General features: G+C 39.3%; 1 protein-coding gene across 6 annotated transcripts in view; it reads right to left on the bottom strand.

Annotated features, from left to right (window-relative positions):
* Positions 1 to 26,383, bottom strand: part of CYLD (CYLD lysine 63 deubiquitinase) — a 67,469-nt gene that overhangs the window by 13,923 nt on the left and 27,163 nt on the right. For all 6 annotated transcript variants that reach the window (XM_080827860.1, XM_080827862.1, XM_080827864.1 and 3 more), the window contains 5 exons: positions 12,363 to 12,461; positions 10,701 to 10,817; positions 3,275 to 3,654; positions 2,245 to 2,410; positions 770 to 911 (listed from right to left, as the gene is read on the bottom strand). In XM_080827860.1, the coding sequence (XP_080683986.1) occupies positions 770 to 911; positions 2,245 to 2,410; positions 3,275 to 3,654; positions 10,701 to 10,817; positions 12,363 to 12,461 (904 nt within the window). The remainder of the gene's footprint in view (positions 1 to 769; positions 912 to 2,244; positions 2,411 to 3,274; positions 3,655 to 10,700; positions 10,818 to 12,362; positions 12,462 to 26,383) is intronic.

Here is a 26,383-nt window from a genome sequence, read left to right on the forward strand (position 1 = left end):
CCCCACACAGCCCTCTGCAGAGATAGAAGTTTCTTTTAAATGCCAAAATCACTTGTGCCAAAAATCACTTGAGTGACTAACAGCAGTGACTTGCTGAGATCAAAGAAAAAGGAAATTTGGCTAATACAAATTTTTCTCAGGAAATCTAAAAAGTCTTGTATCAATTCTGTTGGGCTTGTTTTTGTCCACACACCTCAGAGATGTGAAGTATTCTGCCAAAAAGAATGGCCTTCCACGTTAATTCTTCTCCCCACTTTTAAAATGTTAACACCCCACTGACTTTCTACCTCTTACAATGTGGCTGTATGGAACTGGTCAGTTACACTCAACTTAACTGGCCCCATACTTGGTTTGATCTCAGTAGAAAACCTCCTGCCACGTTAAGTTGTTCAACTTTGGAATAAACTACATATATAAGGCAACTGTGCTTCTACTGAAAATAGTTCTTTAAAATAAATTCTCTTAATCCTCTTCAGTCACATGATTTCCCAGACACCGCTGGGATATCTGTCCCCCGCCCCCCCACCTCCTCATTCATGGCATCACTTTCATAGTAGTTTTTTGGATACGAGCACAAGAGTGTGTTCCATAGCTTCCAAAGGGTATTACGAAGTGTCAATCTCCCTTTCTTTCCTGTTCCCCAGCCACCCAGTTCTTTACTCAAAGGCACATAGCAGTTTCTTTCACGCACATGCAACAAGCACGCGGCTTGCACATGCGTCTCCAAGCCCATGGAACGATACCCCTATTGCATTCATTTGAAACTTACCAGAATAAGGTTGAGTCTAAGTAACAAGAATTGTAATGACCCTGGATACCCTTCTTCTTTCCAATCATTATCTCTAAACCTTCTTTTTCCATTTTGGGTGGGGTATTTTCTTCCACTACTTCACTCAAGTAGCCTCCAAATGCTGCAAACATAAAAATGAAAATGGAAAGTACCCATTTAACTCTTCCAATAGGTACTCTCATATAGTTCTTCATCGTAAAATGCATTTTTGTATTCAGAGGCAAAATTTGTTTCATGACTTAAAACTAAGTAAAAGGTAGGTTTGGGTTCATTGTTCTTCAGCTTGGCTTGCAAAAATGCTATTGTCCATTTCAACCTCACTTCCTCCACCATTTAAAAAACACTTTTTTTCTGTATAAAAAGTATCTGCCAAGTAAAATATTTTGTTCCCCAAATATTTTATAATTTGTCTGAGATATTACATCCTCAAGTCGAAAAAGAAAACAAAAAAAATTTCACAGTACTGGGGCGCCTGGGTGGCTCAGTGGGTTGAAGCCTCAGCCTTCGGCTCAGGTCATGATCTCAGGGTCCTGGGATTGAGCCCCACATTGGGCTCTCTGCTCAGTAGGAAACCTGCTTCCCCCTCTCTCTCTCTGCCTGCCTCTCTGCCTACTTGTGATCACTTTCTGTCAAATAAATAAATAAAATCTTTAAAAATATTATTAAAAAAAAGTTCACACTACTTCAACTGTAATGAAAAATGTTTTTCATAAACATGGCTTTCCTACTGATAGTCGCTTAACTGTCAAGATGCTTCACGACTATTATCCAAAACTGGAGAGGGACAGCATCAGGAAACTGTCACCTGTTATGAATGATGAGGGGATCTGTCCTCTATCAATCAATCTAAAACTACTTCATATAATAATGCTGACTCCTTGGCAAGCGATACTTATTGGTCTACTTAATACTTCAAGAGAGGTCACATTTCAATTTCTACCTCTGTGTTTTTAAAAAATTAATGCTGGCGACCGGGGTGCCTGGGTGGCTCAGTCAGTTAAGCATCTGCCCTCGCCTCAGATCATGATCCCAGGCTCCTGGGATCGAGTCCGGCATTAGGATCCCTGCTCAGCAGGGAGCCTGCTTCTCCCTCTCCCTCTGCCTGCCGCTGCCCCTGCTTGTGCTGTCTCCCTCTCTCTGTCAAATAAATACATAAATAATACAATATTTTAAAAACATTTTTCAAAATGCTGGCGACAAAGGAGGAAGAAAATAAGTCCCACTATTTTTCACCTTCCAAATCTCATTTTATTCCTGATACTTTCTTTTCAAAATTCCCCTCTTGGGACAACTGTAACCTTCTTACACACCAAGTAGCAATTTTTACTGATTTACATGCCTGATGAACACGGGCAAGAAATATAAACGCTGTCACTACCCTCTACAGCCAAATGGCCTGAGATCAGAAGCAGGGTCACCCCAGACTGGTAGGTAAAGGAAAGGCATTGGGATACCTAGCGAGTTACAGCGCTCGATCTGATTGGAGACTGGCTGCAGAGACGCGAACCTAGAGTCGGGCCTGCAGCTCTTTAATTTAACAAACAGCGCCTTCTTCAGGGCACAGGTGAAGTACCGAGTGCCCCTGAAGGTTCCATCCGTACAGCCCGCACATTCATCTTCCTGAAAAACAAATGCCTCAGTATGTGTTATTCTGCACCTTACAACAGAGCATACAAGGAAGAAAGGCTGCTAAGATGTGTTTCTGGCTCAGCCTTTCTCAGAATTCCCCCAACACGCCCGTCTTGAGAACTACATCAGGAAAAAGGGATCGACTAACCAGTGCTTTGGCCCACAGCTCATTGTTTCAGAAACTAATTCCTTAATCTAGTGTGAAGTCCTCAATGCATTTTTTTCCAGAATGTGTGCTTAAACCTCCCCTCATTAAATGACTAACCATTTCCACAAGTACTTGAAACTAAGGAGCAGAGGAGATTTATTTTAACAACTTTCCCCTCCCCAAAAGTAGCATTCACTAGCATGCAAACAAATTTTTTAAGAAATATATTTTATAAATCAAAGTTAAATGTACTCAAATTATCCCTTCCAGATTATGAAAGGCCAAACTCTTTCCTAATCTCCAAAGGGAAAATCTTTCCCTCTATAAAGATCTCAAAAAAATCTCTAAAAATGGCAATTAATCTTAAAACTGATGATATATAAGAACTGACTGGGGGAGGGAGACTGAGGAAGAAAAGGAAAGCTGATAACAGACTTGCTTTCCTTACTGCATTCTGTTTGTAATGAGCCTAAACACATTAGTCTAAAAATCTGTTTTCATTACTTGAACATAGATCAACTAACATCAGTAACAAGTGGGTCGGATGCTTCATGGGTGGCAAAGAAGTAGGGCGACACAGTAATAAAATTTTTCTCTCGTGATGCCTTTTTTGGACAAAACATTTTGACAAAAAAGCATAATAGGGAGAAAACTACACAAAACTCCAGACAGAGAAGAACTGCAATTTTTAAGTCAAATTAAATTACCAGTTCCAGTCCAGCTAGGACTTCGTTGAGTCCTGGCGGTTGACCAATCCAACGGATTACCCCATAGAAAGGAGGATTCTCTTTAACTTCAGCCAGAGATCCCACTTCCAGACCATGGGAGTTCCCAGAAGTCATGGCCAAGGGTGGACTCTCCTGGACAGGTGCACTGTTCAGCTCTCCCATCACGGACTGAACTGACAGTGAGAGTGGACTGTGGCCAATACTTCCATTGGTATTGGGCATCTTTGTCAGACTGAATGGTAAAGAGTGAAATCTGTTCTCGGTGGATAATGAGTTCATAGAAGGAGGCTGCAGTGGTGGTGAAGCGTGTCCAAAGTCTGAAGATATCTCTGTAAGTGATTTTGCAGGGTCCTCAGCAACTATAAAAAATTATTCTTATTTAGAGAAATGCATTCAAGAATATTAAATATGCCCACATCTCTGAAAATTAATACACACGTCCAGTCCAACCGCCCATTTTGACTCTAAAAGGATTCTTGTAAGCATTACACACTTTATCTCTCCAAACAGTGTTCTAGATTTTCCTCCCACCTCCAGATTTTTCTACCTCAGTAAATGGCACCCAATTGCTCAAACCAAAAAAATCCATTATTGACAGGCATTAAATAGGTTTTACTCTTCATCCATAATATAATTAAGTTAGAAAACAGTACCAAAAAATAACAAAAAATTTAGAAAGCCACTTCTAAATAACTAAAGAACCAAAAAAGAAATGATTATGTAAATTTTTAAAATAAAGAAAGAAGCAACAAATGCTTGTGGAACACAGCTAAATTAGTACTTACAAAGGAAATTTATAGACTTCATAGTTTATTTTAGAAAAAAAAAGGATATTAATGAACTCAGAATTTAGGAAGTTAGAGGAACAGATTAACCTCTGAAACAACCGTCAAGAGGAAAGAATAAACACAAAACAGAAATTAATGAAAGAGAAGACAAACATACAGTAAAGAGAATCAAAACCAGATAAATTTACAAAAGCTGGAAATAATTTAAGAGAAAACAAACATACAAAAAGAGAACCAAAGCTAAAAGCTATTTCCTTAAGATAACTAATACAGATACCAAGCGGCCACTACAGATCAGAGGTGGACCTCAGGGAATGAACTTCTCAATAAACAATACTGAGATCATCAGTTATCAGAACTTTTAAAAAAAATTAAATCGAACTTGTACTGCCTGATCTACACAAAAATCACTTCTGGGTAGTTTAAAGACAAATGCGAAAGGCAAGACTCTAAGCTTCTGGAAGACCATTTAGAAAAAGTTCTTTATGATTTAGGGCAGAGAGAAATTTCTTAAACATAAATATATAAGTCATAAAAGAAGAGACTGACAAATATGACATTCAAATTGAGCTTATTCATTAAAAGGCAACATAACAAGAGTGAGAATATGAGCTGAACAAGGAGAAAACACTTACAATACATATTTCTGACAAAGGATTAAAATTGGACAAAAGACTATAAATCAATACAAAAAAGACCAAAAAAAAAAAACCCAAAACAAAACAAACCTAGGAAAAAATGGACAAAGGGCTTGAAAGGCAAATCAGAAGAAGATACCCAAATTACCAACACATCAGTGAAAAGATTCTTGTCCTGAACAGTAAGTAGATAAGAAAAAAAAAGTCAAAAGCAATGTGAGATATCATTTCAAAACTTCAAGGTCTTAGAACATTAACTATTGACCAGGATGAAAAGCAAATGATAGCTTCACACAATGCTGATGGGAGCGTAAACTGGTACAACTACCCTGGGAACGGTGTGGCATAATTTAGTAAAGGAAAGATGTGCATATGACTTGTCCCAGTGAATCCATTTCTAGGTATACAGTCTTTTTTTTGTTTGTTTGTTTGTTTGACAGAGAGATCACAAGTAGGCAGAGAGGAAGGAGGAAGCAGGCTCCCTGCTAAGCAGAGAGCCCGATGTGGGGCTCGATCCCAGGACCCTGGGATCATGACCTGAGCTGAAGGCAGAGGCTTTAACCCACTGAGCCACCCAGGCACTCCTAGGTATAAAGTCTTGACACGTGTAAGAATGTTAACAGCAGAGCTGTTAACAATAGTGGAGCTTTCAATAATAGCAAGAAAATAAGGACAATTCAAATGTCCATCGGTGGTTGACTACAGACATATACTGTGCTATATTTAGACATTTCACGGCAATGGATGAAATGGAATGAAACGCTACACAGTGATCAAAACAAATAAACTATAATCATATACTACTCCTGCGGTGACTCTTTGGAACATAATATTGAGGGGAAATTACAGCATATGTACAGTCTGATTCCTTTATCGGAAGCTCAGAAACATGCACAACTAACGGTATGCTGTTTAGATATACAAACTTATAAGGCTATCATGAAAACCAAGAGAATGATAAACACTAAATTAGACATGACAGAAGCTCAGAGGAGAGCATGAAGGGAAGGGTTCTAGGAAAAGGCACCAAGGGAATTCCAAAGGTAATGAGAATGGTTTTTGTCTTAAAGTAGTAGCGACTACATGGGTGTTCACTGTACTTCGTACCTCAGTATTCTATATACCTTACCCATTTAAGATTCTTCAGTAATGATATTTAACACAGAATTTTTTTTTAAGTTTTATTTATTTATTTGGCAGAGAGAGAATGAACAAGCTGGGTGAGCAGCAGGCAGAGGGAGATGGACATTCAGGCTCCCCACGGAACAGGGAGCCCAACATGGGGCTCGGTCCCAGGACCCCAGGATCAGGACCTGAGCCAAAGGCTCACTTAATTGACTGAGCCACCCAGGTGCCCCTTAACATAAGAATTTTAAAAGTTATTCTTTTCTTTCTCAAACCCTCAAACCCTCAAGCCCAAAACCCAAATCAATAAAGCATTTGGTTCTATCTCTAAAATATATTTCAAATTCATCCTCTTATCTTCCTCCTATTGTCTCCCTAATTTAAGCCAACATCATCTTTCACCCTGTAACCAGTCTCTTCCCTGGTCTGACCCTCTTCTTGTCCCTCTCCAAACTATTCACCATCCAACTCTAAGAGAAATCTTTTAAGATCTAAAGATCTTCCAGGATCTTCTGGCATTCCCCTATTTAAAAGCTTCCAATGGCTTTCCAGTGTCCTTAAAATAAATACTATATTTCTCACTGAGATCTACAAGGTCCTGGATGATCTAGCTCCCACCTACCTGTCCAAATTCCTTTTATACCCCCATTTTCCTTGTTTACCATGCTGTAGCCACCCTGGCCTCAAGGGCTGTTTCTCACCTCAGGCCTTTCCTATCTCCTCTGCCTCGAATGTTCTTCCCAAGCTCTTTCTCTGACAGGTTCACTCACATCATCCAGATCTCAACCCAAATATCCTTTCCTCAAAGAGACCTTCCCACAACACTCTATGGGAGCTGGCTTCCCGCCGGATATGCTGTCACACCTTGTTCACTTCCTTCACTGCACATATCACCATCGATTATTACCTTGTCTGTCCACATATTTACTATCTGCCATACCAACCAGACCATAAGCTCCATAAGAACAGCAATTCTGTTAGTCTTTTTCATGGTTTTTCATGAGGCTTCATGGTTGAACCCACAGCACTTGGTACAGCCACTAACACAAGAAAATACTCAACATTTAAGAAGAAAGTGAATAGGGGCGCCTGGGTGGCTCAGTCACCTCTGCCTTCGGCTCAGGTCATAATCCCAGGGTTCTGGGATCGAGCCCCGTATCAGGCTCTCTGCTCTGCGGGGAGCCTGCTTTCTCCTGTCTCTCTGCCTGCCTCTCTGCCTACTTGTGATCTCTCTCTCTGTCAAATAAATAAATAAAATCTTTAAAAAAAAAAAAAAAGCGAATACATGAATCAAGTGCTGTAGGGGGAAAAAAAGCTTTTTAGATATATAAGTGAAATTAATTATAGACAAGAAATGTTCTTTCACACTGAAATTACTTCTATTTTCTAATTTAAGGATGAAGGCCTACTCCACATAGATTTCCTGACTTTATATATCCTGTTTGGGATCCACGTTCTTACAAACACTTAGTATACAACATTAGACTATAGTCAAGAAGTTAAAAATATTCTACCACACTACAGAAACTGAGTAAGAATAAAATCATAGCATAAACTTAAAGAATTAATGTCACCTAGGTTATGACAAGCCCACGGTCTTACCAGTTTCCTTTCCTTAGAAAGAAAGCAGCTCATAGGAAAAACATTCCCAGAGCTACCAGTAACGACAGAGGGAGAGAGCGGGACTGCACCCTAACCACCATGGATAGTCCCCGTGAGTCCCCGTGCTCGTGCAGAGGCCAGCAGGGCTGTGACTCACCACAGCACCCTGCCAGGCCCTTGCTGGTCTCAGCACTCCCAAGATCTTTGAGAGAATGGCTAACTGCTAACATATGGGCCAAAACGTAACAAAAGTGGTCCATCAGGAGACAGAACCTTCGTGGAGAGGCACCACTGAAGGAAGCTTCCTGTTCTATGGCTAGGAAGGATTCTTGGGGATGAAGCCCTGTGCCTGCCTATCTCTGCAACAACCCACCCCAAGTAGAAATGAAGGCACAGAGAAGGTGAAATCAGAGAGCTCACTCAAATCATTTGCTGTGAGTATCTATGTTAAGTATCTAAGCCCAAGTGAGTATCATAGCCCAAGTGAGGTAGCAGCAGACTTGGACTGTTATATTTGTTTATGTATAATATAGATGATCCATATCATAGCTAAAAAGCCATTACAGAGTTCTTATTTTGATTTAATTTGCAAACAATTACTAAATGTACTCCATGCCAAGCCCTGTGAGAGGCACTTGGAATTCCAGTCTGGCAGAAGAGACAGGCGGCAAACAATTATGATGGCACCTCACCTAACCCAGGAGAGACAGGAAAGGCTTCCAGGAGAAAATAATACCCAAGCTGAGATTGAACAGATGGACTGAAGTAAGCCTGAGCATGGAGTGGGAGGAAAAGGAAGAAGGATTTCCAGGCAAGAGGAACAACAGGCGCCAAGAAAAGAGAAAAGTATGGCACGTTCCAAAATGGCTCCCCTCCAAGCATGGCGAGAGCAGGAATGCAGGACACATGAGAGAGACAAGGAAGAAGCCGTGCCGTAAGAGAGTCCCACAGGCCAAAGGAAGGAATACAGATTGTTATCATTAAGGACTAGGAGAAAATTAATAGATATACAACAAAGGAGAGACATGAGCAGATATATCTTCAGAAAAACCAACCAGAAAGTAATGTGAAGAGAGCACAGTGTAGTGATCAAAAGCGGCAGTTCTGGTGTTAAGCAGACTTGGGCTGGAATCCTGGCACCACTCGTACTAGCTGTGTGGCCTTGGGCAAGGCATTTAACCACTGTAACAAAAGAGAAAGTAAAAATACCTATCTCATGAAGTTGGTATGAGGGCAAAGTAGTGCGTATAAAGTGTGCAACACAGCGCCTGGTGCAGTACGCTGTCAAGAAACGTCAGCCACGGTGAGGATGGCAGTGATGACAAGGACGATGATGAGGGCGTTTATTAGGGCTCAGGATGAATTCAGAAGGACCAAGGCTGAGGCAGACGAACCAGTCAGAAGGCTGTTATGTTAACTAGACAGCAACGAAGGATCTGAACTAAGGCAGTGGGGGCAGAAATGAAGAAGACGGGAGAGAGTCTAGTGATACTGAAACGGAGGAACTCCAGACAACTCGGTGACAACTGGATGTGACTAATGAGAGAGAGAAGTCCAGGATGAAGCCCAAATTCCATTTCAAGCAACTGGACTCATGTCTCCATCTCCTCACATCTCCACAAAAGCATAGCCAACTGAGGTTATTGATGGCTTCCGGTGGCTAAATTCAGCAGCTAAATACTTGCCTTCCCAGGAGCATTCAATACTGCTCTCCACTAGCTCCTCAGCTTCTTGACCCAACAACCTCCTGGTTTGCCTCACCTCCCCCCTGTCGCTTTTTCTCAGTCTCCTCTGTCTCCGCCACTAAGGTCCTCAGGGCTCAGTCTTATCCCGCACCCTCCAGCACCGCCCCCCCCCACTCTCAACTCAGGTGAAATGATTCACAGGACTTTAATCACCACATATGTGAGGGCAACTTGCAAATTTACTTCTCCAGCTCTTAACTCTCTTCTAAGCTCCAGACCTGTATATCCAGCTGTCTCCTGGACACAAACCACCTCTGGGAAGTTGAAAAGGCCCCTGGAGCTCAACGTATTCAAAATCAAATTCATCACCTTCCTCTACAATCATGATGTATACAAGCCAGAAAACCCAGAGTATCACTGACACCTCTTTCTTCCTCAGTTTCCACTTTCAGTCTATCTGTGAGGCCTATCAATTCACTTCCTAAATATCTCCTACGCCATCCACTTGCCCCCCTCCATCCCTTTCCCCAACAAGGCTTGCCCTAGCTGCTATAATCTATTTCTGGGCCCTGCAACCACCTTCAATGGGGCCCTCATATCCACATGGTCCCTGCTTCAATCCACCATCCACTGTGCAGTTGGAATGATTTTCAAAAGGCAAACTTGGTCATGTCACCCCTTGCTGAAAATCCTTCAGCAGCTGCCCATTTCCTTTAACTAGGGCACACCAGGCTCCACATGGCCTGGCCCTGTACGCCTTTCTCATAAAATGTTATGCCTCTCTCTTTGTTCTAGCTACTCGGGCTCTTTTTAGTCCTTGGCAAACACCAGCTCCGTTTTTCCATGAGGCCTTAAGTACACTGCCTAAAAGGGCCTCTGTCCCTTTCCCTGGGTAATCTCGCACGCCTCTGGAAAATTTAAGCTCACGCTGCTTCCTCAGAGAGACAGCTCTGAGCCCCCGTAAGTAAAACCCACCTTTATATGCTCTCATGGCATCATGTGCCTTCCCTGCACGCACCATGACTGCAATTCCAGATCTGTGTCTGTTACGGTCTGAGCAATGTCCGTTTTGATGACTTGATCATAAAGTCAGAATGGGCAAGGACCCTGTCTGTTCACTCACCATTGTAACCTCTGGGCCTAGAAGAGTCCCTGGCGCATAGTAAGCACTCAATGAGTATTATGAAAGGGATGAACAAAGAAAATAATAAACCAGAAGAAAACGATGCCCCTGAACCAAAGAAAGGTAAAAAGGGAGTGTTTGAAAGGGGGAAACAAAGACCCAGACGGGAAAGACTTTAAATGATTCAACTGCTTCTACACATCTTACCCTAAAGATCAGCTAAGGGAAGAAAATGAGGTACTAATACATTTTCTGAATGTTGTATTAATCTAACAGCAGTGCAGATCAAATTGTATACAGTATTTTAGTTCAGTCACAGTACTGAAGAATGGCCTACTCATTCTGTTTCCAAAAAGGAGATATACTGGTGAAAAAGCCTTTTTTTTTTTCCTGATGAGCTAAAAGGAGAGGATCGTAATAAAACACACTAAAATTACGGATTACCTTCATCAATGTACCATGTGTTTTTTGATTTGGATTGTGGTTGTGAGTCAACAGAAGATCCATTTAAAGTATAAAAGAATTCAGATCTGTTTCTATTTCCAGGGTCTGAGGTAGATCCTATGGATCAAGAAAAGTTCCTTTTAAAAATAAAGTCAATATGGTGTGAAAGCTTTTCCCTAAGAGAAATTAACATGCATGCAGTGTTAACAATTGCTTAAGAAAGCAATAGATGTATACAAACACAATGTATTTTATTAGCATTTTCAACCATTTTGTCAATGTCAAAAAACTCTTCCACCCAAGAATCAATACAGGAGGGAAACAGGAGGAAGTTAAAAGAAGAGCCTGCTTTTTTTTTTTTTTAAAGACAAACTGCTTTTAAAAATTATTTTGTCTTCTATGACTTATTTCCAAGTGTCAATATCACCATTCCCCAATTTCATGTGATGAACCTCTTGGCTCCCAAATTTAACTTATTATCTTAAAACCGTTCCTCTCAAAGATTATCTTCAAATGTTGTATACATAAATCAGCATACCAATTAAGTTTAAAAAATTTAAACAGTTTGGAATCTTTGTCATCAAATTCCTTGCTTCATTTCTTTATGCCTTTGAAATGTTCAAGCAGTATTATTTTTCCATATTAAATTAATTAAAGTAAGAAAGAGTTAGTGTAGCCCTATCACAGACATTTCAAGACCTTACCCTGCCTCAGTACTAAGAGGACACGCTGTAGGTTAGAGCAGGGGCTTTCTAGAACCCATACAAAATCTGATTTTTTTTTTCCAATTTAAAGCAGATAACACTGTATTTTATGCTTATAGCTGAGATCTGCTACAAAACAAGTAATGCACATGTCTTCAGAAAATCTGTAGGCTATTTATATTTAAGTGAGAATAACAAGTGTGAGCTATCCTATCTAGATCCATAAGTTAACATAAAAAATAACTATTACTTGTGTATCCTATTTAATCCTAAGTCTCCCAGGGTCCAAAGTCACATAAAATATGTCTTAAAATACAATTTCCTTTAAAATGAGCTGAAGTAGTTTTGTCCACCAGATAACTGAGGAAAAAAATATTCTGCTCCTAACCCACATCTGAGTTAACAAACATTCTTACAGCTTTTTAAATGAGCTGTTTAGCTTGTGTAACCACCGTCCTTTAAAACTATGAAATATGTGGAAGCTAAAGAAAAAAAGCTAAGAACTCCACATGCATTGTGAGGGAGTTTTTGGAAGAGAGACAAAAATGTTTGCTTAGCAGTTTGGAATTTATCTTGTGCCACATTTTGTTAGCAAAATCCACATAATTACTCTCTATATACTTTACCCTCTATAACATTATCCAAATAAGGTGCTTTTGTACAGTTGCAACTGTAAACTTTACATACAAATGTTGCAGGTAGGGGGTTCCAAAAACTAGCTGATATAAACCAACAAAAGACATAGGTCCTCCCGGAAAGCTTTTCATCAACTTAAAAAAGGTTGGGAACTCCTGGCTTAACCAAGAGCATCTATAAAAAATTTTTAGTGAAATACTAAAAATGTTTGGAAGAAGAGAACCTACATGTGCTTCGAATAAAACCTTTCAACCTTCTTTCAGTGCCATGGCAAATCAGATACCATGTTAATATCTATGAACTGTAGTCTCCTGACCCATACCTGTGGCCTTTGGTTTATTATGACTGGATGAAACTTTGTCCCCAACACCTCTTGACATAAAGGCAAGTTTGGGAGGCCTCCTTTCCTGTGTCACGCTATCTGAAACAGTAAACATAAGTTTTAAGGATAAAAGCAAATTCTGAGAGAAGAGAAACACTCAAACAAACGACAACAGCAACCAAAAAAATCTCTTTCTTACAAGACAGCAACATTTTCACAATAGTTTTACAAATGTTTAAAGGTCGACACAAGTACTGAGAGTTACTGGGAAAAAAATCAATGCTATATTTCAAAATGTAATTACCATAAGAAAATAAAACCCAAACAGAATTCAGCTAAGTGTTCTAACTTTTTGAAAATTTAGTCACTTTTTATCAGTATTATTTGATGTGTTGAAACACTACAGAGAAAACTCCATTATCTTTTGTAAGATTTCCCCAATGGGTATCCCAATGACACCCAGTGTGTTATGAAGTGTTCTACACTCAAATATTTCTAGAAGATGCTGAGATCAACAAAGGTAAACAGATTTCTTTAATGTATAACACCAAATCCTTTAACATGCCAATGTGAACTGTGAATCTCTCAAAGAGGAATACAGTAATCATTTTATAATATTTTTTGTCCCATTCTCTTTAACATCTCAAATTAATGTATTTCATGGAACACAGTTTGGAAAAAATCTGGTCAGAAATACGGAGCAGTCTGAAAAATCATGTATGTTAAGAAACACTGATGAGTATACTAACATGTACACATATAAACAGGAAAAATGCACAGAACTATACACAGATTAATGGTGAAGAAAACCAGAGAAAAATACCAATATTTTTGAAGAAAACCCTTCAAAACTTCTTTTTGGAATACAGGTATAATAAATTAGACAAAGTTGGTTTTTTTACAGACCACTCTATACCTTAAAGGCCAACAATTTTCATAAGATATTCACAAATATTGATCAAGCAAATGTAGAAAGCCAATCTGAAAAGTTTTTCTCCTGGAAATTTCAACAACATATCTGTAAAGTCCCAACATGACACTTAGGAATCATACCTGATAAAGCTGTGTCAGCAAAAACGATAGCACCCACAGTGGATTTTTGAGAACAGAAAGAAAAAAATGGGAAAATTTTTACATTTTAAACATAAGAAAAAGGCCACTTTTTTAGAAAAAGAAAATAATACTGAATTAATTATATATAAGTCATGCTTGGTAAGGTTTATAAATCATGGTTGGAGGGGGGAAAGATTTCAGTGTTAAACTAGATCTTACATGGGTCAGAATACGATCAAATGAAAAATTATTTTAATTCAAAAATTATACTAAGTAGCCATGACTTCAACCAAGTGATATAGTAAAAGCTGTTTACTGATACTCTGATGATGCCATTCGAGTGTCTCCAAGTACACAGGAGAGCTACTGTGAAAGGTAAAATCCCTCAGTCACTGGAAAAAGTTCCCAAATGACAGCACATAAATGGACTAAAGAAAGTGAATTCCCACTGTTAACTGTAACTAGCAACATGTACGTCCGTGTTCCAAAGATAAGCACATGCACACGAGACCCTACAGACATGACGCAGTGAATGGTGATGGTCACAAAGCCAGCAAATGGCCTTAACTGAGGCAGCCCAGTGGAACCAGAGGGCCACGTGGACGAGCCATTGGTGGCTGTTCTGTTGGGGTATAGGGGACACAGCACTGGAGTTGTAAACAGTGGTTATCTTCTGCCAAAGACTTTGCCTGAGAGAATGTCAAATACTGATTTTGAGGAATAGATCTATTCAGGTGAAGGGTCACATGTCACATCTAACTTGCCCTCCAGCAATGATATGCCAAATACTGTTTCTCTGTCATTACTATGTTCATGATCCAAAACAAAAGCCTTCTACCTTAAATGAATTTTAGGAGATTACCATCTCAGGAAAAGGTAAGTATGGGAAAGTATTTAATGCTGCCAAAGCGAGCACAGTATGAGAAAGTAAACAAGGAATTGATCCAGCAGGCAATTCTGTGAAATTAAAACAATTCTGCTTAAGAGATATTAAAGGAGATAGTGTGGTCTGTCCACCAAATGGCATGTACAAAAGTGTGCACAGCAGCCTCATTCAGAATAACCAAAAGCTGAAATAATCCATTCTAAGCAAATCTGTTCCTACAGCAGAGTACTACAGAGTAATAAAAACAGAATAAACTACTGATGTGTACAACACAGAGACTGGGTTGAGTAAAAGAAACCAGACAAAGAATATCCATTATATATCACACAGGAGGACGACACTCAAAATGATAAAAGTAGATATGTGTCCTTACAATAGCCAAAATAAGTGTCCATGAATAGATGAATGGACAAAGATCTGTTACACACACACACACACACACAGATGAATATTACTCAGCCATAAAAAAAAAGAATGAAATCCTCATGTGCAATGAAATGAACAGATCTAGACGGTATTACGCTAAGTTAAGTTAGACAGGTAAAGAAGAATAATATATGATTTCATTTATGTGTAGAATCTAAAAAAGCCAAATAAAACGAACAAGAAACAGAGTCTTAGATACAGAGAACACACTGGCAGTAGCCAGGGGCAAGGGGAAGTGGGCAGACAAAATAGGTAAAGGGGATTAAGAGGTACAAACTTCCAGTTACTAAAAAAAAAAAATCACAGAGATGTAATGTAAAGCATAGAGAACAGAGTCAATAATACTATAATAAACTTGTAGGGTGACAGATGGTAACTAGACCTATCATGGCAATCATTTTTTTGTAATGTGTAAAAACACTGAATCATTATCTTATACAACTCAAACTAATGTAATATTCTATATCAATTATAATTCAATAAAAAGTTATAAAGTAGGAGCTCATCCATCACTCCTGCTAATTTAATCAGAAAAACAAAAATCTCTTGGAGAATCTTAGGTTGAAAATCATGACAATAAACTAGTGAACAGTAACAATCAAACTACAAGAAATGTCTGTGAATTCGAATGACCCATTAAATTGAGAAAAATGACTTAACTGATGTACTGCTTAGCATCATCAGCCACAAGAGCATAATTCAGACCCAAATGAGAGTTTAATATCCACAGAGAAAGCTACTAGAGAAAATATAAGTTTACTTGGGTAAAATGAGGCATTATAAAACCAGATACCAACGGACTATACTTAACAACTACACAAAGATATCTATGAGGCACGATTGCTGATCAAAATAAATGCCTTCCTTATATTTTAGATTATTTTATACAAAAATTTGTTGGGAAAAAAGCTAGAAGGTCCCATCAGATGACACTGGGGTTACATACTCAGATCTAGTGCTTCAAATTAACCTTCTGGGCTCTGTCTCTTATGAGCAGGAGTCCTGTCTACACAGAAAACATGCAAGGTAATTCAGACTGACAACTGATCTCTGTGGAAGGCCATCTAGCATTCTCTATCAGAATGTAAATACACATAGCCTTTGACCTCATAACTCTACTTCCAGGAAGTTACCTTTTTAAAAAATATCTTAAGAATATTTGGTATGAATATAAGCAAAATACATCCCACTTAAGTAGTCAGATGAGTACAGATGGCATGGTGTTGAGAGAGAGAAACAATACATGCAAGGACAGAATTAGTATCCAAAATGATCTTAAAATGTTGGGAGACTGGATAGCTCTGATGACATAAAATTTCAGAGACAAAGGCAAAGTCCAGCTGAGACCCTCCAATCAACTGTACGAGCACAGCTCAGAAGCAGACGTATGCAAGAACAAAACTGGGGATTTAAGTCAAGAGTAAGTACAATATCTACTATTAATTTATTGATTTATAAATGCAAACATTTATCCATAATGCAAGAAAGGCATTACCATGGTCTCTGGAAATACAATTCAGACTGTGACAGGGCTGTCCCCAAAATTTTTTGGTCAATTTTTTTTTGTCATTAGCAACCATTGGCCCACATGTCAATTACAGTATTCCACTTCCCTCTAGATGCGCAACTGTTAAAGAACATCTTCAACAAACCAGGTTTAATTCAGAGTATCTGGAAATCATGCCACAGGAAAATGGCTAAAAGGACTCAAACTTTTTAAGATGGAGAACAGAAGATGAAGGTTCCAAAGACACTCAGCTTTTAATATCTAAGGGTTGTTGTAAGGAAGGAGAGCTGGATTTGTCCCGTCTTAATAACCAGCTCTAAACTAGAATCAATGCATGAAGTTGTAGGAAAGTAGATCTAAGCACACATCATACAAGGAGTGCCTTTTTCACAAACAGATCCATCTAAAAAGAAATATTCTAATTTCCTTTAGGCGACAGTGACTCTTCTATCAAATGAATACACAGTTCTCTAAGAAGATAGGGATAGTAAGACAGGAAGCTATCTTTTAGCTGCACTGGAACACATGCAAACCAATACATATACATGAAGGTATTCACTGAAGCCCTATTTGTAAGAGCAAAAGATTGAAAATAATCTAAATGCCCATCCGTAGGGAACTGGTTAAAAAAACATGTTATATTCATAAAATGAAACACAATGCATAATTTAAACAAAAGATTAAGTATGCAATTCATAAACTGAATGAAATGAGGCCTACGATCTATTATTGTTAACTTACAACAACAGGTACAACTTCCACTTCCACTATGACTAGACATACCTTTTCCTATTCCTCCTCGTATGTACAACTAAACATTCTGGACATAACATGCAAAACAAAAATTAGAAGACCCTGGAAGGTGGAGAGGAGAAGGCAGATGAGGTGGGAAGCTCCAGACTTAAGGAACAACACGGGGGAAAATTCCCTGGATTTTCTTCTTGCCTCATGTATCCCTCTTAGAGCTGAAGAAGCCAGTAAACTGGAAATGCCAATGAGTACAGACAGAAGAAAGCCCCAACAAGTCACCTCTCTCTAGCCAAAGGATGAGAAAAGAGGAAACCCAGTAAGACAGAAAAATATTAGATAATAATCATTTAACATCAGCCAAACACCACAGAAAAAAAACGGTGGCCCCACCCACTCCAACCAAAGCCAAATGGGGAGCCTAGACTTCCTGTCATGTAAGGATGTCGGAGAAAGCCAACTCTGGAGCCACCACCTGATAACCAAGTACTCCCACCTCCTTGGTGTCAGAGGAGAACACATGGAGAGCCTAGACTTCCATCTCTGTCCACCCGCTGGGGTGGGACCAAAGGAGGTCTAGTGGAGAGTCAGAACTTTGACCATAGCCCAGCAGCGATGAGGCCATACTCATCACAGTGTCACTGGAGACCAACACACACCTCTGCCAAGCAGGAACGAGGAATTTCCGTCTCAGGTATCAACAGAGGCCAAGGGAGTCAAAGTTTCTGCTTCCACCTGGCAGTAACAAGGTGGCATGTACCCCCCTCTTCCCTGGCCAGAGCAGTATCAAAGAAAGCTGACTAAAAGTTGGCTCTAGATCTAGTAGGATCTAGAGTCTCAAAACATAATACCCAACTGTCCAGGTTTCAAACAAAAATCATGCATTATACTGAGAACCGGGAAGATCCCAAGAAGGATTTTTTTTTAAGATTTTATTTATTTATTTGACAGAGAGATAGAGCCAGAGAGCACAAGCAGGGGAAATGGCAGAGGGAGAAGGAGAAGCAGGATCCCCACTGAGCAAGGAGCTGATGCAGCACTCGATCCCAGGACCCCAGGATCATGACCTGAGCCCAAGGCAGACGCTCAACCAACTGAGCCACCCAGGCATCCTTCAAGAAGAATTTGAAAAGACAGCTAATAAATGCCAACACTGAGATGACAGAAAGTTAGAATTATCTGACAAGGATTTTAAACAGCCATAATAAAAACGCTTCAATAAGCAATTACAAACACCCTCAGAAAGAAAATGATAGAACAGAAACCTCAACAAAGAAACAGAAAGTCTCAGCAAAGAAACGGAAGATATAAAGAAGAGTGAAATGGAAATCTTAGAACCGAAAAAAACAACGACCCAGATACAAAGTTTGGTGGATGAGCTCAATAGCAAAATGGAGGAAACACAGGAAATCGTGAGTGAACCTGAAGATAGAACAATACAGATTACCCAGTATGAACAACACAGAGAAAATAAACTTTAAAAAGAAAGAAAGAAAGACAGACTCAGGTCCCTGTGGGACTTCACAAAAGATCTAACATTTATTTCATCAGAATCTTAAAAGGAGAAGAGAAAGAGGGGGCAGGCCTGAAAAAGTACTCAAAGAAAGGCAGGCTGAAACTGACCAAATGTGGCAAGAGACATAAACTTACCAATCCAAGAAGCTGAGCAAGCACCAAACAGGATAAACCCAAAGAAATTCTATGCCAAGACACATCATAATTAAACTTAAAAAAGCTAAAGGCAAGGAGAAGCTCCTGAAAGCAGCCAGAGAAAAACAAAACGTATAGGAGGGGGAAAAAAAAAAAAAAAAGGCAATTCAAATGAGAGCAGATTCTCACCAGAAACCAGAGAGGCCCAAAGGAAGTAGCATAATATTTTTCAGGTGCTGACAGAAAAGAATTCTTTTTTTTTTTTTTTAAGATTTTATTTATTTATTTGACAGACAGAGATCACAAGTAGGCAGAGAGGCAGGCAGAGAGAGGGGGGAAGCAGGCTCCCCGCTGAGCAGAAAGACCGATGCAGGGCTCGATCTCAGGACCCTGAAATCATAACCTGGGCCAAAGGCAGAAGCTTAACCCACTGAGCCACCCAGGCGCCCCCAGAAAAGAATTCTTGACGCAGAATCTTATAATCAGTGAAAATATCCTTCAGGAGCGAAGGAGAAAGCAAGATATTCTCAGATGAGGGGCAACTAAAATAATTTGTCACCAGCAGATCTAAAGGAAGTTCTTAAACAAAAAAAATGATCAAAAACAGGCCCATACAAATATACCCAACTGATTTTTGACAAAGGTACAAAAGCAATTCAGTGGAAGAAAAGTCTTTTTCAACAACTGATGGTGGGACAATTAGACATTAAAAAGAAAAAAAGAAAAAGAAAAATACCTGTACATAAAAAATTAACTCAAAATGAACCACAGGGTTAAATGTAAAATCAAAAACTATACAGTATAACTTTAAAAAAATAGAAAGAACTAGAATGTGAAGAAATCAGAATTCTCATATATTGCTGGTAGGAACATAAAATGTGCAGCCACTTTGGAAAACAGCCTGGCAGTTCTACTAACAATTAAATATACAGCTACCATATGACCTAGCAATGCCATTCCTAGGCATAGACCCAAGAGAACTGAAAAGTATGTCTGCACAAAAACTTATAACATGAACGTTCATAGCAAAATTTTTCAAAAATAGCCAAAAACCAGAAATACAAATGGCCATCAACTGACGAATGGGTAAATAAAATACAGTGGACCCTTGGACACCAGGAGGGTTTGGGGCACTGATTCTCGTGCAGCTGAAAATCTCCATATAACTTTTGACTCCCCCAAAACTTTACTAATAGCCTACTGTTGGGAAGCCTTATTGATAACATAAATAGTCAATGTCAACAATGTAACCCATTTTGTATGTTTTATGTATCATATGCTGTATTGTTACAAGGAAGTTAAGTTAGAGAAAGGAAAATATTATTAAGAAAATAAGGAAGAGAAAAAATATATTTATACTACTGTACTATAAAAAAATCCATGGACCCACACAGTTCAAACCCATGTTGTTCAAGAGTCAACTGTGCACTACATAATGGAATATTGTGCACCCATCAGAAGAGCTCAAGTACTCATTCTACAGCATGGATGAACCTTGAAAAGATTATGCTTCAATTTTTTGAAACAGCTTCAGGAGAATAGGTATTATTTCTTCTTTGAAAGTTTGATAGAATTCCCCAGGGAATCCGTCAGGTCCTGGGCTCTTGTTTTTTGGGAGGTTTTTGATCACTGCTTCAATCTCGTTACTAGATATCGGTCTATTCAGGTTGTCAATTTCTTCCTGGTTCAATTTTGGGAGTTTATAGTTTTCCAGGAATGCATCCATTTCATCTAGGTTGCTTAGCTTATTGGCATATAACTGTTGATAATAGCTTCTGATGATTGTTTCTACTTCCTTGGTGTTAGTTGTGATCTCTCCCTTTTCATTCATAATTTTATTAATTTGGGCTTTCTCTCTTTTCTTTTGGATTAGTGTGGCCAATGGTTTATCGATCTTATTGATTCTTTCAAAAAACCAGCTTCTAGTTTCGTTGATACGTTCTACTGTATCTCTGGTTTCTACCTCGTTGATCTCTGCTCTAATCTTGATTATTTCCCTTCTTACGTGTGGAGTTGGTTTGATTTGTTGTTGATTCTCCAGTTCTTTAAGGTGTAGAGACAGCTGGTGTATTCTGGATTTTTCAATTTTTTTGAGGGAGGCTTGGATGGCTATGAATTTCCCCCTTAGGACCGCCTTTGCTGTATCCCATAGGTTTTGGAGTGAAGTGTCTTCGTTCTCATTGGTTTCCATAAATTGTTTAAGTTCTTCTTTGATCTCCTGGTTGATCCAAGCATTCTTAAGCAAGGTGGTCTTTAGCTTCCAGGTATTTGAGTTCCTTCTGAACTTTTCCTTGTGATTGAGCTCCAGTTTCAAAGCATTGTGATCTGAGAATATGCAGGGAATCATCTCAGTCTTTTGGTATCGGTTGAGCCCTGATTTGTGACCCAGTATGTGGTCTATTCTGGAGAAGGTTCCATGTGCACTTGAGAAGAATGAGTATTCTGTTGTTTTAGGGTGGAATGTTCTGTATATATCTATGAGGTCCATCTGGTCCAATGTGTCATTCAACGCTCTTATTTCTTTATTGATTTTCTGCTTCGATGATCTGTCTATTTCTGAGAGAGGCGTGTTAAGATCTCCTACTATTAATGTATTCATATCAATATGACTCTTTATCTTGATTAATAGTTTTCTTATGTAATTGGCTGCTCCCATATTGGGGGCATAGATATTTACAATTGTTAGATCATCTTGGTGGATAGTCCCTTTAAGAATGATGTAGTGTCCTTCTGTATCCCTGACTACCGTCTTTAGTTTAAAATCTAATTTATCTGATATGAGAATCGCTACCCCGGCCTTCTTTTGAGGCCCATTGGCGTGAAAGATGCTTCTCCATCCCTTCACTTTCAGTCTGGGTGTATCTTTAGGTTCAAAATGGGTCTCTTGTAGACAACATATGGATGGGTCCTGTCGTTTTATCCAATCTGCAACCCTGTGTCGTTTTATGGGTGCATTTAGGCCATTCACATTGAGAGTGATTATTGAGAGATACGTTTTTATTGACATTGTGTTATCTTTGAAGTCTTTCTTTCTGTCGATTGTCTCTATATTTCTGTTCAATGCTATTCTTAGGATTTTTCCTCTTTTATAGAACCCCCCTTAATATTTCCTGCAGTGTCGGCTTGGTGGTTGCATAGTCTTTCAAGCCTTGCCGGTCTTGGAAACTCTTTATCTCTCCATCCATTTTGAATGTCAGTCTTGCTGGATAAAGTATTCTTGGCTGCATGTTCTTCTCATTTAGTGCCCTGAGTATATCTTGCCAGCCCTTTCTGGCTTGCCAGGTCTCTGTGGACAGGTCTGACGTTATTCTGATGGGCTTTCCTCTGTATGTAAGGAGGTTCTTTGTCCTAGCGGCTTTCAAGAGATTGTATCTACAATTATGATTCCTCAATTTTACTATGAGGTGCCTGGATGTTTTTTTTGAATTTATAATCTTGGGGGGGGAACCTTTCTACTTCTAGTACATGAACACTTGTTCCATTCGCAAGATTGGGAAAATTTTCATGAAAAATTTGTTCCACTATATCTTCTAGACTTCTTTCTTTCTCCTCCCCTTCAGGGATTCCAATTATTGAAGCAGAAGGAAAACTTCCAGACTCTTTTTATGAAGCCACCATCACCCTGATCCCCAAACCAGGCAAAGACCCTACCAAAAAGGAGAATTTCAGACCGATATCACTGATGAATATGGATGCTAAGATTCTCAACAAGATCCTAGCAAACAGGATCCAACAGCACATTAAAAAGATTATCCACCATGACCAGGTAGGATTCATCCCTGGGTTACAAGGATGGTTCAACATTCGCAAATCAATCAATGTGATAGAACAAATCAATAAGAGAAGAGAGAAGAACCACATGATCCTCTCCATTGATGCAGAAAAAGCTTTTGACAAAATCCAGCATCCGTTCCTGATTAAAACGCTTCAAAGTATAGGGATAGAGGGAACATTCCTGAACTTCATCAAATCTATCTATGAAAAACCCACAGCAAATATCATCCTCAATGGGAAAAAGCTTGCAGCCTTCCCATTGAGATCAGGAACACGACAAGGATGCCCACTCTCACCACTCTTGTTCAACATAGTATTAGAAGTCCTAGCAACAGCAATCAGACAACAAAGAGAAATAAAAGGTATCCAAATTGGCAAGGAAGAAGTCAAACTCTCTCTCTTCGCAGATGACATGATTCTTTATATGGAAAACCCGAAAGACTCCACCTCCAAACTACTAGAACTCATACAGCAATTCAGTAATGTAGCAGGATACAAAGTCAATGTCCAGAAATCAGTGGCTTTCTTATACACTAACAATGAAAATACAGAAAGGCAAATTAGAGAATCGATTCCATTTACTATAGCACCAAAAACCATAAGATACCTTGGAATAAACCTAACCAAAGAGGTTAAAGATCTGTACTCGAGGAACTACAGAACACTCCTAAAAGAAATTGAAGAAGACACAAAAAGATGGAAGACCATTCCGGGCGCCTGGGTGGCTCAGTGGGTTAGGCCACTGCCTTCGGCTCAGGTCATGATCTCAGGGTCCTGGGATCGAGTCCCGCATCGGGCTCTCTGCTCGGCGAGGAGCCTGCTTCCCTCTCACTCTCTCTGCCTGCCTCTCTGCCTACTTGTGATCTCTCTCTGTCAAATAAATAAATAAAATCTTTAAAAAAAAAAGAAAAAAAAAAAAAAGATGGAAGACTATTCCATGCTCTTGGATGGGAAGAATAAACATCGTTAAAATGTCTATACTGCCCAGAGCAATCTATACTTTTAATGCCATTCCAATCAAAATTCCACCAGTATTTTTCAAAGAGCTGGAGCAAATAATACTAAAATTTGTATGGAATCAGAAGAGACCCCGAATTGCTAAGGAAATGTTGAAAAACAAAAATAAAACTGGTGGCATCACGTTACCTGATTTCAAGCTTTACTACAAAGCTGTGATCACCAAGACAGCATGGTACTGGCATAAAAACAGACACATGGACCAGTGGAACAGAGTAGAGAGCCCAGATATGGACCCTCAACTCTATGGTCAAATAATCTTTGACAAAACAGGAAAAAATATCCAGTGGAAAAAAGACAGTCTCTTCAATAAATGGTGCTGGGAAAACTGGACAGCTATATGTAGAAGAATGAAACTTGACCATTCTCTTACACCGTACACAAAGATAAACTCGAAATGGATAAAAGACCTCAACGTGAGACAGGAATCCATCAGAATCCTCGAGGAGAACATAGGGAGTAACCTCTTTGATATCAGCCATAGCAACTTCTTTCAAGATATGTCTCCAAAGGCGAAGGAAATAAAGGCAAAGATGAACTTCTGGGACTTCATCAAGATAAAAAGCTTCTGCACAGCAAAAGAAACAGTCATCAAAACAAAGAGGCAACCCACGGAATGGGAGAAGATATTTGCAAATGACAGTACAGATAAAAGGTTGATATCCAGGATCTATAAAGAACTCCTCAAACTCAACACACACAAAACAGATAATCATATTAAAAAATGGGCAGAAGATATGAACAGACACTTCTCCAATGAAGACATACAAATGGCTACCAGACACATGAAAAAATGTTCATCATCACTAGCCATCAGGGAGATTCAAATCAAAACCACATTGAGATACCACCTTACACCAGTTAGAATGGCCAAAATTAGCAAGACAGGAAACAACGTGTGTTGGAGAGGATGTGGAGAAAGGGGAACCCTCCTACACTGTTGGTGGGAATGCAAACTGGTGCAGCCACTTTGGAGAACAGTGTGGAGATTCCTCAGGAAATTAAAAATAGATCTTCCCTATGACCCTGCAATTGCACTGCTGGGTATTTACCCCAAAGATACAGATGTAGTGAAAAGAAGGGCCATCTGTACCCCAATGTTTATAGCAGCAATGGCCACGGTCGCCAAACTGTGGAAAGAACCAAGATGCCCTTCAACGGATGAATGGATAAGGAAGATGTGGTCCATATACACTATGGAGTATTATGCCTCCATCAGAAAGGACGAATACCCAACTTTTGTAGCAACATGGACAGGACTGGAAGAGATTATGCTGAGTGAAATAAGTCAAACAGAGAAAGTCAAGTATCATATGGTTTCACTTATTGGTGGAGCATAACAAATAATATAGAGGACAAGGGTAGATGGAGAGGAGAAGGGAGTTGAGGGAAATTGGAAGGGGAGGTGAACCATGAGAGACTATGGACTCTGAAAAACAACCTGAGGGTTTTGAAGGGGCGGGGTGGGAGGGTGGGGAACCAGGTGGTGGGTATTAGGGAGGGCACAGATTGCATGGAGCACTGGGTGTGGTGAAAAAACAATGAATACTGTTACGCTGAAAATAAATAAAAAATTTAAAAAAAAAAAAAACATACATATTGCAAATACTCTAAAAAAAAAAAAAAAAAAAAAAGATTATGCTTAAGTGAAAGGGACCAGACAAAAAAGGCCATAATTTTTATTCTGTTTACGTGAAATGTCCATATAGCAGCATATGGTCCATATGTCCATAGGCAAATCACAGTGACAGAGAACAACACATCAGTGTTTGCCAGACACTGAGTATGAGTACAGAGTTTCCATTTGGGCTGATGAAGTTCTGGAACTAGACAGCGGTGACGGCTGCATAACACCGTGAATGTTCTTAACGTCACAGAATTGTGTATTTTAAAGGGGTGACTATTCTGTTGTGTGAATTTTATTTTGATTTTTAATAAAACTCAGGAGAAAATCAGGGGCAAATCCCATAAGTTAAGGGCTCAGTCCGAAAGACTGTCCTCATTGTGACACCAGTCACCAGTTTGTCTGAGGTACTACTGACTGACCAGCTCTAAATCAGTGTTCCCAGGAATCCTTCGCTGGGTTCCATAATTTGCCAGAATGGTTCACAGAACTAAGGGCAACACTTACATTTACCATTTTATTATAAAGGATGTAATAAATCATACAGATTAACAACCAGATAAAGAGAGACTTAGGGCAAGGTGTAGGGAAGGGGCACAGAGCTTCTATGTCCTCTCCAGAAGCAAAATCCTCCCGGCATCTCCAGGTTTTGAGCACCCTGAAAGCTCTCCAAACCTTTTACTTTAGGGATTTTTATGGAGACTCTCTCAGGTGGGCATGATCAATTATCGACTCCATTTCCAGCCCCTCCCTCCACTCTCCTCTCCAGAGGATAGGGACTGGAGCTCAAAATTCAAATTTCTAATCATGGCTTGGTCTTTCCAGTGACCAGCCCCCCATGCAGGAGCCCTCCAAGAGTCATCTCCAGTAGAACAGAAGACACTCCTGTCACCCACGAAAATCCAAGGGATTTAAGAGCTCTGTGTCAGGAATCCAGGTCAAAGACTAAATATTAGCAAGAATTGAGCATACATATAAAATATATTTAATATACAGTTATATTAACATACATTAAATAATACATATAAACTATATATTAAATAATATACTTATAAAACATATATATGAAATTACATACTACCACAGAATGAAATAGTTCTCAGTAATACAAAAGACACATGAATGTGTCATAATGAACTATACTGAGTAAAATAAGTCAGACAAAAAAAGAGTACCTCCTGAGTTACTGCACATATGTACAAGGCCAAAAAATGTGGACAAATGTATATTGATACAAAGAGGATTGATGAGTGGATTTGGGGGCAGGGGACAGGCAGAAGTGGGAGGAAATAATCCCAAAGGGCATCCTTATGGGTGACAGATAAGCCATCTTGATT

The sequence above is a fragment of the Martes martes genome (assembly GCF_963455335.1).
Source record: "Martes martes genome assembly, chromosome: 17".
Taxonomy (NCBI): Eukaryota; Metazoa; Chordata; class Mammalia; order Carnivora; family Mustelidae; genus Martes; species Martes martes.